At 41.7% G+C, this 16,014-nt stretch overlaps 1 protein-coding gene across 8 annotated transcripts in view; it reads right to left on the bottom strand.

Moving 5' to 3' along the window:
* Positions 1-5,618: 5,618 nt before the first annotated feature.
* Nhsl2 (NHS like 2) overlaps positions 5,619-16,014 on the bottom strand; it is a 289,493-nt gene continuing 279,097 nt past the window's right edge. For all 8 annotated transcript variants that reach the window (XM_078034696.1, XM_078034697.1, XM_078034698.1 and 5 more), the window contains one exon: positions 5,619-15,334. In XM_078034696.1, coding sequence (XP_077890822.1) covers positions 15,013-15,334 — 322 coding nt within the window. In that variant the 3' untranslated portion in view covers positions 5,619-15,012. The remainder of the gene's footprint in view (positions 15,335-16,014) is intronic.

The following is a 16,014-nucleotide window of genomic DNA, read 5'->3' as shown; positions in this document are numbered from 1 at the left end:
CTCAACCACTGTCTCAAATGATAAAAAAGGGCTCTCCCCAGCCCTTTTTTATCATTTATTTTGAGACAGTGTCTTGCTGAGTTTCTTAGGGCCTTGCCAAATTGCTGAGGCTGCCTCTAAACTTGTAATCCTCCTGCCTCAGCCTCCTGAGCCACTGGGATTACAGGAGTGTACTACTGCCCCTGACCCATATGTTATTTTTTAAATTTATTTTTGACTGATAAATAAAAATATTAAAATTGTACCTATTAATGGAGTATCATGTAGTTTTCATATATGTATACATTACTCCCATATGTCTTTTAAAATATTTCTTTCTTTTTTTTTAGTTTTAGCTGAACACAATATCTTTATTTTGTTTCTATGTGGTGCTGAGATTCGAACCCAGTGGCTCATGCATGCTAGGCAAGTGCTCTGCCTCTGAGCCACAGCCTCAGTCTCAGTTTTACTTGTTTTTGAACTTTATTTAAATGAAATCACTGTGAGTATTCCTTTGTGTCTCTTCTTTTGCTCAGGTTTTTTTTTTTTTTTTTTTTTTTTTGGTACCGGGGATTGAATTTAGGGGCACTCGATCACTGAGCCACATCCCCAGCACTACTTTTTTAATTTTTTTTTTAGTTGTAGATGGACACAATACCTTTATTTTAATTTTTTTAATGTGTTGCTGAGGATCAAAACCAGTGCCTTCCACATGCAAGGTAAGCATGCTACCACTGAGCTACAATGCCAGCCCTCCAACCCTATTTTGTATTTTATTTAGAGACAGGGTCTCACTGAGTTACTTAGCATCTTGCTTTTGCTAAGGCTGGCTTTGAACTCGTGATCCTTCTGCTTCAGCCTCCTGAGCCACTGGGATTACAGGTGGGTGCCACCAGGTCTGGCTTGTTCAGTTTTATATTTGCATGATTCATACATGTTTTTGTGCATGGCTGTACTTTAATTGTCATTTCTACATAGTACTCCACAATTTGTCCATTCTACTCTTTTTTGTTGTTTTTATTTTGAGTTGGGGTCTTACTATTTTGCCCAGGTTGGCCTCAAACTCCTGGAATCAAGGGATCCTCTTGCCTCAGTGTCTTGAATTCCTGAGACTATAGTTGTAGGCCACTACATCCAGCTTATCTGTTCTACTTTTTTTTTTAAAAAAATATTTTTTAGTTGTAGATGGACATAATGCCTTTATTTCATTTGTTTATTTTTATGTGGTGCTGAGGATCAAATCCAGTGCATCACATGTGCTAGGCAACCTCTCTGCCACTGAGCCACACCCCAGCCCCTGTTCTACTCTTGATGGAATGTTGTTGTTTTTCTAGTCTGAACTATTATGAACCTCCTGTATGTCTGTTGGTAGCTGTATATACATTTCTCTAGGATGTATACCTAGGAGTAAAATTGCTGGATCCTTGAGGATCCATATTGCGTTAGCATTCTAGCACTGTGAAAAAAATACCTGAGATAGATTATTAACAGGAGGAAAATTTATTTTGGCTCATAGTTTCAGTCCATGGTCACTGAGCTCCATTGCTTTTGGGTCTGTGGGGAGGCACAACATCACAGTGGATGCATATGGTAGAGGAGGCCTGTTTACCTCATGGTGGCTGGGAAGCAACGAAAGAGAGGAAAGGGCTGGTGTTCCAATATCCCCTTCAAGGGCACACCCCCAATGACCTAACATCTTCCACTAGGACCCACCCCCTAAAGGTTGACCACTTCCCAATAGTGCCACAGGCTAGACAGCACACCTTCAACATATGAGCCTTTGGGAGGTTTTCAAGATCCAAACTATTGCATGAATCTTCAACTTTAAAGATAAGGACAAACTTTTTTTTTTTGTTCAAGTGATTAAGCAACTTGATTACTGTGCATGAGAGTGTCTGTTTTTCTATATCTTCCTCAATGCTAGTAATTATCAGACTTTAAAAATAGTCATTCTGAGGCTGGGGTTGTGGCTCAGTGGTAGAGCACTTACCTAGCACATGCAAGGCACTAGGTTCAATCCTCAGCACCACATAAAAATAAAATAAATAAAATAAAGGTCTATCAACAGCTACAAAAAATTTTGCCATTCTGGTGGATGAACCACAATCTAGATTATGAACATATTCATCACCCCCCCAAAAATTTCTTCACACTCTTTCCTCATGCTCTATCCTCTGTCACTCCTAATTTCTCTGTCAATAGATGAGGTTAAGTGCCTTTTTTGTGTTTATTAAACATTTGGATTTCTCAACAAGCTTGAACAGTGTCATGAAGTCATTGAATGAGAGTTGGAAAGAGGTTGAAGAGAGGTTGAGAGGTTGTGAGGGATTGAAGAAGTTAAGATTTCAGTGGTACATGAGTTCGGAGGCATATAATGGTCTACTCCAGGCCCTGCAAGTATGTGAATGGAGCAGAAAAAGTAATCATCAGAAGTGAGGAAGCCAGAGGAATGAGAAACCAGGGATGTGAAACAGATCTTCCACATAAATGATGAAGTGATCTGGGTTTTGGTAAGGCTAGCAGGTGGAAAGAATGACTGAATGAAGGAGAGTGCTTGAGAGGTGCAGCAGCCATAGTCTGGAAGGTGCAGTGGGGAGCAAAGAGGAGGCCTGGCCCATCTCCAGACACAGAAGTATTTGGGGAGGGAAGCAGTTTTGGAGGAGAACCTATAAGTGGGGTTCCCAGGAAAAAAACGAGTCTCAGTGAAGGAAGGTGTTGAGGGGAGCTTTTTGTATGGGCTATTGGGGTACTTACCAATCCCTAGAACTGGGGTTCCAGTGGGCACTGTTGAAAAAGACATAGGGGAGGGGTAGCAGAGTGGAGGCTTAGAACACTGTGGAGTAAATGCTGAGAGAAAAGAGAAGACCAGAGGAGTTCACAGCCATGGTGGTGATTCCTAGATAACAGGAAGGTGAGGCACCTTGATTCTGGTTCCCAAGAATGGTCCTATTGGATGGTAAGCTCATTGAGGGCAGGCATGATGTCTACATTGGCCACTGCTCTATGCTCAGCACCTAATGTTCTGTCTGGTATGTCACAGGAGCTCATACACATGTGCTGAATGGAAGAATAAAATAAGTAGCTGGAGGTGCATGCAGTGTCTGGTCCATTGTAGATGCTTGATAGATATTAGCACCATTTAATTTATGGTATTTTATGATAAATTGATTTACTTGCATATGTTGCATGACATGTCCTTGGAAAGGTTTTACTAGTGGGTACTAATGAGGCTTGTGAAACACCAAAGTCCAATTAAGGATGCCAGTGTGTATCCTTGAACTGGTGACTACAATTTTAAGAAAGCTATAAACCTAATCAAATGAACTATAGTTGATTTGAGGTAAGGAGTAGGTGAGGTCTATAAAAAAGGAATCAGAAAATAAGAATTTTTATTTAGCAAGCAGTGTTCATGGGAAATATACCTGTGATGGACACAATTTGTGTTACTTGGGAGTTCTGTCAACAAAGAACATTCTTCAGCTGTCATTTTCTTTAGAGATTGCTTCAGAGGATGAGAGACATCTTGTCCAAGGTTATACCCTTAGTGGGGTTGCCCAGACCCAATGATCCATTGAAGCCCAGGTATGAAGGCCTGCCCTGTGGCCCAGCATAGGACAACTGACTGGTTATTTGAACTCCAGAGCCTGCCATCAAGTGAGCAAAAGCTTTGCCACATCTGTATTGCTGTTCTCTTCTCCTCCTGCATAATCCTCTTTCCTTCCCTTCTCTTCCACAGATGTGGATCCCTAGGGCACTCTCTGGAGAACATTCCACATGGTAAACTCCATCTCAGAGTCAGCTTTTCCAGGGAACCCCATCTGTGACAACACCTTAATGCAAGGGTTACACACTTTAAAGGCCTTCAGAAAATGAAGTTGGCTGGGTTAACTCCACTAGGGAGTGGTAGGGAACTAGGTCAATTGGAGAGATTGTGCTCTATCTAAATTTGAAGAAATTGGCGAACAACATTGTACTATAGGTGATGTGTTTAATTCAACTTGAGAGATTCCATCTCTGACATTTGCTTGATAGGTTGTTAATTATGGTACCAGGACCTGCCTTTTACATGTCTTTGGTGAGTTTGGTCAGTGTTGGTCAGTCCCTAAATGCATCACCAACTCATGGTGCTATGGCTTAAGGAGGTTCTGAGCCTTCCAGGGTAAACCCCAGACTCAGATCTGTTGGATCACACCCAGACACTGCCTGCAAGAATGCCACGTACAGCCAGCCTCCTCCTTTGACCTTTATCTTCAATTTTAAAGCTCGTTGTTGTCTGAGAACAACCCTGGCCCCTCTCCCTTCCCATGCTTGCTTATTAGACTGTTTGCAGTTCTGTTGTGTCTTTTTCAGAAGAGTAGCCTGGTGGTATCAGGGGACACAAGCTGGCACTGAGGTCTATAGAGATAGGGTTGCAGGCTGCAAGGGTCTCAGCATTACAGTCCATACTTGCTAAGAACAGAGAACAAATTCCCTTTTAGATGGGAGTTGATCCTCACGTTTGGCTGTGACCATCTGCATTGGTGGGAACACACCCTTTTTTAAATATTTATTTTTTAGTTTTAGGTGGACACAATATCTTTATTTTATTTTTACGTGGTGCTGAGAAACGAACCAAGTGCCTCATGCATGCTAGGCTAGCACGCTACCACTTGAGCCACATCCCCAGCCCCAGAACACACCTTTTTTGAAGGATGAAATTGATCTGGACCACATCTGGTTTGAATATTTTTGCTCCTGGCCAGACTCACTCTGGTCTACCTCACTGGTGGCTTTATGGAGCCAGAGAACAAAGAGGAAACATGTTTGCTAAGGCCACCTCCTCTCATCAAGAGCATAGTGATGGCTGCCCACTTCTCTAGAGCTTTGCCACATCTATAGCCCCTTGCTGGCTTCATGAGAGGCCAAACTTGAATCCTTGAAATGAAGTCCATGAACACAGATTACCTGCCTTTTGTTGTTGTTGTTGTCGTCGTCGTTATTGAGGTTGGAAACAGGGACCTCATGCATGCCAGGCAAATACTATCATTGAACTACATCCCCAGTCCCATATGTCTTAAGGCTATGGTTTGGTGGGCTGGAATTCTGCAAGATATTGTATGACACATTTTTGTTTGGGGCTTTCAAGGGTTTGTGAGCATCAAATTCAATCTGTCTGGGCCCTGCATGAAACTGAGGGAAGATCAAAACTTCCAGCTTCACTTGCCTTTAGTTGACTTTAAAAATCAATACTTTTGGAGGTCACATAGCTGAGCAATATATTATTAGTCTCTCACTATCTTCACTGTAGGTAACAATCTGACATGTGGATCATGTTGATGACAATCTCCTAGTTTACTTTTCAGGGTTCTAAAGGCTGCTTTTGTTGAAACTACTGATTCTTCACTTGTGTATGGGTGTCCAGTGCATGACTTTTTGGCTTCAGAGGGTGTTTTCTCTCCTCATACTTTATACTCATGAATAATGTGTTTCTGTTTTACCAAAATTTTTACTTCAGTGATTGGCATACTGTACAGTGGGCAAAATGGGCCTGGTAGGGTAACATACACCTGTGTGGTCGGAAAAACATGCTCATGAATCAGGTTTAGGGGCTGAATAAAGCCATCATTGCTTCAATGAAAACCAGAGGGCAAAACAGAAAATGATTTAACCGAAAAAGTTTATTTTAAGAAGACACAAACAGCTCTAGCTATATAAAGAATACAGTTCAATTGCTGGTAGCAAGCCAGTAAGGAATGCTTTTTAAAAAAAGAAAAGAAAAAGAAAGACAAGAAAAACCCTTTGTATATCACCCCACAGAGGGCTCCCTTCCATTTTGTGTTGGAATCTTACCTAGACTGGGATTGTGGTCTCTCTAAGTTTCTGCTTCTTCTTGAAATTCTGATCCAGGGACACGTTCTTGTCACTGGGGGAATCACCTTACCTCTTCCTTCCAGTTTAGGATACTGATCTGTAAATTCCTGTCTCCCTTGTTTGTCTTAAGTGTATTTCTGGCACTTATTAAGCACTGAATATAAGTGCTAACTTAACAAAATTCTGCTGCCTGGTTCTGTACAGTAGTACTGGCCAATCCTCAGTCCTCACTTTGCTTTTGGCAGGGGGACTCCTTTTAGGTCCAAGGCACAAACCTGGTTTCCCTTTCTAATAATGGAAATCCTGAACAGAACATAGAAAGGGACTGTCATGGGTGCTTTAAAATAGGGAAATCCTGAAAGTTACTTGTGTCTCTAATTTTTAAAAAAATTTAGATTTCAGTAAGTGGATAGATCCCTGGGCTCAAGTAACAGAAATCAAACTAGAGGCCCTAAGAAGCAAATTTGCTGAGTTAGGAAAGGCTGCAACCTGAGGGCTATTTCCGAATGACTGAGTCCACATTGAATTTAAATCCTGGCTTTCTGTACACTGGCCTGTCCAGAAGTGTCACAGAGGAGTTTCTTCAAATGGCTCCCTGGGGAGGAGCCGATGAAAACCAATGGAAAGGTCTAAAAAGACAAGATAGGGGAGATACCTCAGGAGCCCCACCATCCTGTTCTCCTTAATCAGTCCCAGCAGAACTGGCCCTGGACCAGAAGACCAATGAGGGAGCTAGGTGGTACGCGCGTGTGATTCATTAGTGAAAGTGGCCCTCATAGTCCAGGTGGAGAAACCACACTCACATACACAGGCACATACCTTCTCGTCCACTCCTATGTCCCAATGTTTCTACAAGTGAATGTAAAAATGTGAATCTGAGCTTCAGAGCCCCAAGTAGTATGAGGTGTGGAGACAGAAGCAAGGTGGAGAAATGTGAAGGAATTTTGAGAATCATTTTAGAGGTTCACAAAACAGGAGGTTGTGGGCTGAATATCTGTTGGTTATAGCATTGCATGGAGCTCATCCCAGGATCTGGGGGCCCAGGACACAGAAAAACTGTGGGCACAGAATACCTTCTGCACCTTATTGGCTTTCTTGTCAGGGCTGAGTGCTCTGTCTAGTACTAGGTCCAAATCATTTTTAGGAAATAAACACATGGAAATTCTGAGTTTTAGAACTTGCCTTTAGAACCAGGAAAATTGGTGATTTCTCTAGGAAATCATAGACTGGATTAGAATTTATGGCCTGAACAACCAGACTTTCCAATGATAGTCCTAAACTTGTGATGGCAGTATGGGGCAGGAGAGAGCAGCCCAAGGTGTGGGGAGCAATGACAAGATTAAAGAAATAAGAAAACTCAGAAATTCATTCTTTCCTACTACCTTACTTCCAACCTGGTGAGGCAGAGGAACACTTAAAAACAAGGAACAAGGACAGATCCAGAAAAGAACGAGTGTTTCTACACTGAGGTAGTCAGTAATGAGAGCTAGTCAATGAGGGACATCCAATGTAATGGTTGGCACATGCAGCCCCTCTCTCCCTGCCCATGTGCAGTCAGACTGATCTGATGATGCAGGAAATATGAGGGCAGTGAGCCACATCATCTGATATACAACCCACTTACCACTTGGGACAGGTCACAGAAATACCTGTTCCAGATAGTGATGATGATGACAAGCAGGCCAAGTTCAGCCTGAGGTTTTGTATGGCCTATAAGCTAAGACTTGTTTTTACATTTTCCAAGGTCTGTAAAACAAATGAAGGAACAAACAGTAACAGCAAAGAAAAATGTGTTAGAGACTGTATGTGGTCCAGAAGGCTTACAACAGTTACTGTCTGGCCCTTTGCAGAGGAAGAGTGTCAGTCCCTGGTCTAGATGATGGTGGAAATCCTACCAATCTCTGGTAAGAAGCCTCTGAGGTCCCTGAAAAGGGAAACCAGAGGAAGTCCAGAAGAAACAGGGGGATGATAACAATAACTGGAAATACCATTCAATATGATTGGCACAACCCTCAAAGTGCACTGCCTCCAAGTCCACAGAATAGTAAGATATGCATGAACTAAGGAAGGAAGTCCAAGGATAGCCAAAGAGAGAGCCACATTTAAGAACATTAGGCAAAGAATATTCTGGAAAAGACACTCCATGCAGAGCTTAGTACTGATTAGGGAATTGTATTATTTTTCAATAAGAAAAAGATGAGGTTTGAGCCCAGGGATTGACAAAATATCAAGCCAAGTGAAGTTTCTAGAACACTGCTGAGTAATGCACGAACATCTAACAATCTGAAAATTTCTCATAAAGATTAAGGGAAGGCTAAAGTAGATTCTAGGAAAGCTAATATTGGTTTGCCCTACTTAAATAAACACCAAATACAAAAGTTCATACTAAAAAAATAGAGACATTAAGGGACAAGAGGAGTCTTGGTTTTTCAAAAGAAATCCCCAGAAGATTCCCTTATATAGGAAGCCTCCCTACTAAAAATGAAATTTGATCTATAAAAACCCATTTCACACAATTTTTAGGTACAACATCCATTATACAAAGTAGGGCACAGATACTGAATATGGAGGGAACAAAAGTTTCTAAGCTAAAAATCAGATTTATCTTTGGATTCATGAACTAAAGAACTCTTGAGCATTTTTTCTTAAAGCATATGTATATATATATATATATATATATATATTAATTCATTGAAATACCTGGGAAATTTGAAAGTCATAAAAGTAGAAGAAAACTGTGGGTATTCTATAAGTGTAGTACTTTAAGTGACAAAACATTCAGCCCAGAGGCAGGAGACCTGGAATTGAGGTTAGGCCTTGCCTCTGGCTCACTGCGTGACCTTAGGTAAGCTATTTGACCATTCTGGTCTCAGTTTCCTCATCTATGGAATGAGAGAGGTTGGTCCCTTTCAACTCTAACATTCTGTGAATATAGATAAATATAGAAATAAGATAAATACAACAATCTTGAAATAAGAAATATTCCCCAAAGTAAGTTTTGGAGTTAGTAGAAAAAAGTAGCAATGAGATATAATAAAAAGAATAAAATCTTAACTACTAGACAGAGTAAATATATATCATTGAAAAATGAATGAAAAGGTTTGCAATTTACAATTGATCAGGAGACATCAGAACATACATATTGATATTTTTTCACCATCACACATACAGAGGAAGGTATGAGTTTGAGGTGACTGGAACAATGAGCACAATGCTGCGTTTGCATGCATAAAATTTTATAAAATTGGACATAAAAAAGCTCAAGACCACATAAGGAATAAATTTCTATAAAGCTTGGCATACAAAGAGGCTGAGGGGGTTAACTGTTCCGGTTCATATTTTGTTTTGGAGTTCATTGCTATCAAACCCCATTCTTTAGGCAAAAATCTTAAAATCAAATATACTTCTGCCAGAGCCCTCTTGGAGAATAGCCACCATGGTGAAGACTGTTGTTTAAGGATTGGCAATACCAAACAAGTGTAACACCTTTCCCTTTTTTTTTTTGTTTAAATTCAGTTAATTTTCTTTTAAAAACCCAAACCAGGTCAGATGTGCTGGCTAAGTCAAATCAAAGGTTTTGTAGTTTAAATAATTGATTCAATCTGGTATTTATTTATTTATTTATTTATTTATTTGTGGTAGTGAGGGTTGAGCCTAGGGACACTTACCATCCAGCTTTTTTTTGTTTGTTTGTTTTGAGACAGACTCTTGCTAGGTTGACAAGGCTGGCCAGGAACTTGAGATCCTCCTGCCTCAGCCTTCAAGTTACTGGGATTACAGGCGTGTATCACCACACCTGGCTCAATTAGATAATTTCTTTTTTTTAAAAATAAGTTTTAGTTGTTGATGGACCTTCATTTATTTATTTATATGTGGTGCTGAGAATCAAATCCAGTGTCTCACACATGCTAGGCAAGTGCTCTACCACTGAGCCACAACCCTGGCCCTCAATCTGATAATTTCTTAACACCGAACAAATATATGCCTAAGACAATGATATACATCTTTTGGCCAGAAACTGATCACTGTAATGTCATCCAAAATAACAGGAAAGGTTGGGATCAGTTGAAGAGTTGTGGCTGTAGTGATTCAGGGCCTTGAAGGAGTAACATCACTGGACCACACACACACTCACTCTCTCTCTCTCTCTCTCTCTCTCTCTCTCTCTCTCCCTCCTCCATGGATGCTGCTATTGCCAGTCCTGGAACCACACTTAAGAGAATCACTGGCCTAGATTTTGGGCTTTACTGAACAAAAGTATATACCTATCTTACATAATCCATTGCTCATGCAAATTTCTTTTGCTAGTGTATTAAAAGTGTTGTGCCCCTAATATGTGTTCATAACCATTTACTACTATAGTTCTCTATAAGCCTATTTCAAAGTATTCTAAAACTTTGCTTATTTCATCATTGTTTAAATCATTATACTGTTTTCTGCCCTTTGACAAAGGCACTTCTTTGTATCTCTTTCCCACTCTTTCATCCTTTTAAATCTAATATCTTTGTCACTTATAGCTGAAATACATGCAAAGGCTTTAAAGGGACTGGGTGCTCTGATAATAATATGGTCTCATTCTCACACCAAGCTGAAGTGATAGCACATAACAGAGGTAAAATGGGGGGAGGGAGAGCAGAGGCCTGTGTTTAATAAAGTTGTACCTCCAATAAGTATCACTACCAATACTGGACGACTGACATTGATGGACACGGGTTGCACAGTTTAATCTTTCACAAACAGGACACATTTCCACAAACTCTTCAAATTTTTGTGTTCTTTTACTCAAATGATAAGTAGTATTAACTCTGTTATATAACATGTTAATGTACAATATGAATGATCTAGGCCTTCTCAGTGGCTTTTAGAAGCCAATTCTGAGAGTCTCTTGGTAGTAACCATACTGAACAGCACTGGGTATCTGGATAATCTGATTGACCATCAGCTACTATCTATAATTATTCCAGGAGATAAAGTTATTTTCTATACTCTGGAGTTAGCCATCAGGGAATCTGGCCTTTCCATGGTGAAAAATACACTTTTACAATTAGTTGATGCCTAACATTCTGCAAGTAGAACTTCATTCCTTTGGCTTAAGGCTTTCCCCTGTTAAAATGCAAGCAATCCTCAAAAGAGGTAGCATTAAGCCTTATTTATAATCTCAAAGTAAATTAATTTATCCCTTTCCTGAGAGCGTGTTTTCTTAGAGAGGGGAGAACAAAGCAGGAGGCACTAAGGAGAGTTGGTGCTGGGGGAAGGGAGCAGAAGGAGACTGAGGATGGCGTGGGCAGACCTCCAGTTTATTCACTATTTTTCTGAAGGGCTGTCCCTACTGAAATGGGTGCTAACTTGTCGCATGGAGCAGGTTACTTAGAAATCAACTATGTTTTTTGATAACTCTGAAGATTCTGTGATGCGTAGGCATACAAAGGCTTCTAGCAGTGAATGAAAGAACAGATACCAATAAAACATTTGGTGCAACAACAGATAGGAAGTTAGCCTCCCAAATCAGAACAATACGTGGAAGAAGAGAAACTGATATCACTTTGAAGAGTGCAAATCACAGGGCCCGGACGAGGGTAAGGCACTTGCAAGGCCCTTAGAGCAGGCAGGCGCCTACTTGGCGCTTCGCCCACCTCACCCCAGTCCTGGCCCTGGCAAATCATATTAAAGCGAAAGCTCACCATTTGTGTCACAGACTTGGTGAATATGGAAGGCTGAACCAGTGAGGAGCAACACTGAGCATGAACTTGTTTTTTTTCCTGACTAGTTCCAGGATGAGGAAGAAGACAGGTTTATAGGCAGATCTGCTCAGAGAGATAGGTACAATCGGATCTGTGTTGTCTAGATAGTTAAAATGGATGTCAGACAAAAATGCTTGTTAGGACAGCTTTGGAGACTCTGTTGTCATTATTCATTTGTGGTAATTTCTCCAGATCATTATCAGCCGGTCAACTTGTGGTCATTAAACCAATGTGAACTATTGGCTGCCTGTAGCCTTGTGTCTTTCATGGTTGAGCTGTTATCTAGGGCTGTAGTTCATGGGTGTTGGGGGTGAGGGACAAATTGGAGCCAGGTGGGAGGCCCAGGCAGTCCAAGTAGTACAGGCAAAAGAGAGGAGGCACCAGCAAAGCCTGCATTTGAACTAAGAACTTACTAATGTCCACATTAGAACCACAAATATGTAATGAATCCCCACTACATGCAAAGCATTCTGAGATACCAATTAACTGCCTCTTTGGGGATGGCTCCCTCTGCTCATGACAAGACCAAAGCCACCTACTACTACTGGTGGGGATAAAGAGAGTTGAAGTTGGAAACTGACATCCTGGGGCTAGCTTCACTTCCCTCCAACCTCTTCAATATTCCACTTTTGAAAATTATTCTCATTATTATTCATAATAGTCATAGCAGTGGTAGTAGCTTTACTGAGAGCCTTGTTGGGGATTTTTCTCTCTGTTCTCCAGCCTCAGCAGAGTAGGCCCAGAAGGTGGCAAACATGGTGGTAAATGCCTGGGTGGGAGAGAAAATCGGTGCTATGGTAATCAAGGCAGGGCTGGGGATATAGCTCAGTGGTAAAGCACTTGCCTTGCATGCATATGGTCCTGGGTTTGATCCTTGCACCACAAAAAAGTGATAAGGGCAGGAGAGAGGTTGAGTGTTAGGAGAAGAAAAGATGCTTGGTATTAATTAAATCAATGAATTGTAGAAGATTTATGGTTTGGTTTTTGGGGGACTAGATCCATCTTTTGCAAAATATTAAATGAATATTTCCAGTCCTAAATGTTGTCTCTCACCATACAATCTCTGCTCCCAAATCCTCTTGTGCTAATGGGGACATGTGTGGGCCATGGTAATGACACAAAGATATTAAAAAAATTCTAGGCATATGGAGTTCTGTAGAGGAAAACAAGGATCACAGAAATTGTAAAACACCAAAGTGTCTGGGTATTTAGCTTTAGAAACTTTAGGGAATGTCTCCATAGGTAGCAAGGCAAAGGGAGAGGCAAAACCCACTAGAACTCACAAACAAGAAGCTTCCAGAAAAAACAGCAGAAGTAATAAGTCCTACATTATACTCTCATACTTTAGAGTTCAGCTGTTCATAATGGTTCCCAAGGAGCAGGCTCTGGCAGCCTTTCACTTTTGTTAGGCAAAACCACAAACACTCCTTCATTTCCTTCCAGAGCAAAATGTTTCCATCATTTGGAATTCTGAGTCCAGGACAGATAAGTGTAGCATTCATGTATAAACTAAGGCCAAGGATGAATCTATTTTATTTCATTTCTGGCAACCTCCCAGAAACTTCAAACCAGATAGTTCAAATACTTTCAAAAGCAACTGGACTTTGACCAGCTGTCTACCATTCTCAGTGGCTTCTTTCTAAATTGGGAGAGTTGCTGATTGCAAGGGAGTTGGTGAGCCTGGCTGCTCCCATTAGTCTAGAATTCATAATTGGACCAACCAGTAGCCTAGGCCTAGGGCTTCTATGTGAGAAGCCTGAGTCTTCTTAGCACTTAAAGTGGGTTTTCAGTTTCTCTGTCCAACTGGAGTGAGGACAGTTGAGCTAAGAACTTGCTTCTCATTGGTGAAGAGTGTCCTATCAAAATTGAGATCTGCAAGTCACTGGAACTCTTGATGTATCTTCCAGGAAGTTGACAAATGAATCTGTAGGGTGAGCATAAAGGAGGAAGGGGTCTGGGAACCCTCTTTGTGAAGCAGGCTACAATTTCATTTGACTTTCTTTTTTGCCTCTTGCGACAGATAGACAATTAAAACTTTCCAACATTGGTCAGTAGGTTTTCTCTGTTCAATGCTTTTCCTGTCTTGTCCTCAACTCCCAGAAAGTAGGGATATGGAAATCAAATGAATCACTGCTCTTGCTCTGCTTAGAAAATTGAGCTGAAAAGAATAGTTAGCGGCTGATTGCTTTGGATGGGGGAGGGGTTGTGTTCCAAAACTCTTTTCAGTATCCCATTTACCCAAGTTCTTATGTACTCCCGGAGCATGGTTAACTGAAAGTTGGTCAAACAGCAGACTGTAAATGGCAAAAAGTAGCCCTTTTTGCATTATGGGCCATAGCAACTTGCAAGGTTGCCTTTAAGATTCTGGGTAGATCCTTTTAATCTATAAGTTCTTGGTTTTTGGAATAGAGTCAGAATTCCTTTAAACAAAATCCAACCAACCACAAAGTGCCATCTGAATTGAATGGTGTGGGGAAAAATGCACTTATTCTCCTTGAGCCTTTGATGATGCTGGCCCTTCAGCTAATTACTTCCTGTACTGAATGCTATATGCAAATGAAACAGGAATTCTTAGAATGCAGCATGACCTGGGCACAGATCTTAGCTATCCATGTTGACTGACATTTGAAGGACCTCAAGGCGCATGTGCGAGTTACCTTGGATAGATCTGAGGGAACAGCTACTTTGTTTGTTGGCTGAGCTTGGTTCATCCAAATCCACCCAGTCAGGACCTTTTCTAGATAATGTTGGGAGGTCCTATACATTTATTGAAACTCATCACCCTGATCTCCGTGTAGACAATCAAACTGAAAAAGGCATGAAATTTCAGGATAGAGTCACATTCATATTTTGCACCACAAAAGCCATCCAATCAACCCCATGCCGAAATAAGTGCACACCTGTAAAACTCACTGGAGGAATCACACTGTGGTTAAGGAGGCCTCGCAGTTTTTCTGTATCTCCATACAGGTTTGTCAAGGCCTCCATGAGAATGAATAATCAGCAATGGCACCTGATGGCCCCACCCCCAAGGGGCTGACAACCCCCTTTCTGCTCTCCTACTGAGGCTGCCAGTGGCAGAAGCCAGGGCTGGAGGAGCCAGGACATTAATTGAAAAGGTGACATGAAAAAGATGGTACAACCTTTGCTTCTGAGAATTCCTCCTTAGTCAGTGCACACCACTGGGGGAAAATAAGAAGAAACCCAGTAACCAGTCATGGTGAGGGTGTAATTATGGAAATGCAAATGTTTAAAGACCATTCCAGCGCCTTACAACTTCAGTTCTAGTTGAAGTAGCCTCTTTCCTGCTGGCCAGAGTGTGAGTTAATGTAAAAGAAATGTAGGCTCTTTTGTGATTTCCATGGTTCCTTTTTATAACCCTTTCTCTTCCCCCTTCACTACTCAAGTTTAGTAAGTAAACCCTGTTTGTTGAACTCAGGGCTTAGGTACTGGAGTTATCGGTGTTTTCATAGTCTTTTGAAAACTGTGCAATAATTCTCCTAGCCAGTGGATTAGTGGTCTTCAGCAGTTCAGCTGCTGAGGGGCGGGACCTTGGAGCTGCCTTACTTCCCTTCTTCAGGAGCAAGGCCTTGAAATCATCATTTCTGCCAGCATCTAGGCTGGCAATGCCGCTTGACCCTGCAGTGGTGGCAGGCTCACTGATTGGAGAATCAGCTGTGTTCTTTACCGGTGAGTGAGAGCTTGGTCTGCTGCTGGCAAAACCCTCTCCAGGCTCCTTCCAGCCAAGCAGTTTTCTTTTGGACCTAAATAAGAGAAAGCTTGGTCTGAGTGAATTTGGGGTGCAGACATTTACGAAAACTTCATAGTGATGCAGCTGAGAATGTGTACATGGTAGTCTTGAAAGTGTATTGACTGGCTTTCTCTCCTACCTCTAAGCCCTTAAATCCCTGATTAGCCCCAACCGCATTCTCCACATGCCCTTCAATGTCCACTGAACCTCGGCCTGTGCCTGCATGTTCAGTCTTGCCCAGGTTCTGGGACCAAGGACAAATGCAAGTAGTCTAGGCTAGTAGCTCAGTGACTGAATCAGGACAGTCTTGGGACTGATTCTGTTCTGAACTGGTGCTCAGGCTCTGGTAACTGGGTTCTTTCCAGGTTCCTTGTCACCAAGCCCCTCTCTGCCTTGTGCCCCTGTGCCTCATGTACTCCCCCTTTGCCTAAGTTCCTGCTTTGATATGCTGCCTAAGTGTCCCCACATCATCTCTTGATAGGATTTTGTGGTACAAGGAATTCTGTGAAGGGTTAAATGTCTCTGACTGTAGACAGAGCTGTGAGAGAGCAGATGGAGCCACAATAGGCCAAGTGGTTGCTAGGAGACGAGGGGCCTCTCACTCAGCACCTGGTCTTCCCCTCCCTTCCCCTCCTCCACTTTACCCAAAGATGTCAGTAAATTTGAGATGTGAGGCCCTGGACTGCACTCACA

Source organism: Ictidomys tridecemlineatus, chromosome X (genome assembly GCF_052094955.1).
Source record: "Ictidomys tridecemlineatus isolate mIctTri1 chromosome X, mIctTri1.hap1, whole genome shotgun sequence".
Lineage (NCBI taxonomy): Eukaryota > Metazoa > Chordata > Mammalia > Rodentia > Sciuridae > Ictidomys > Ictidomys tridecemlineatus.
Note: the sequence above shows the minus strand (reverse complement) of the source record. Positions and strands in the feature narration are given on the sequence as shown.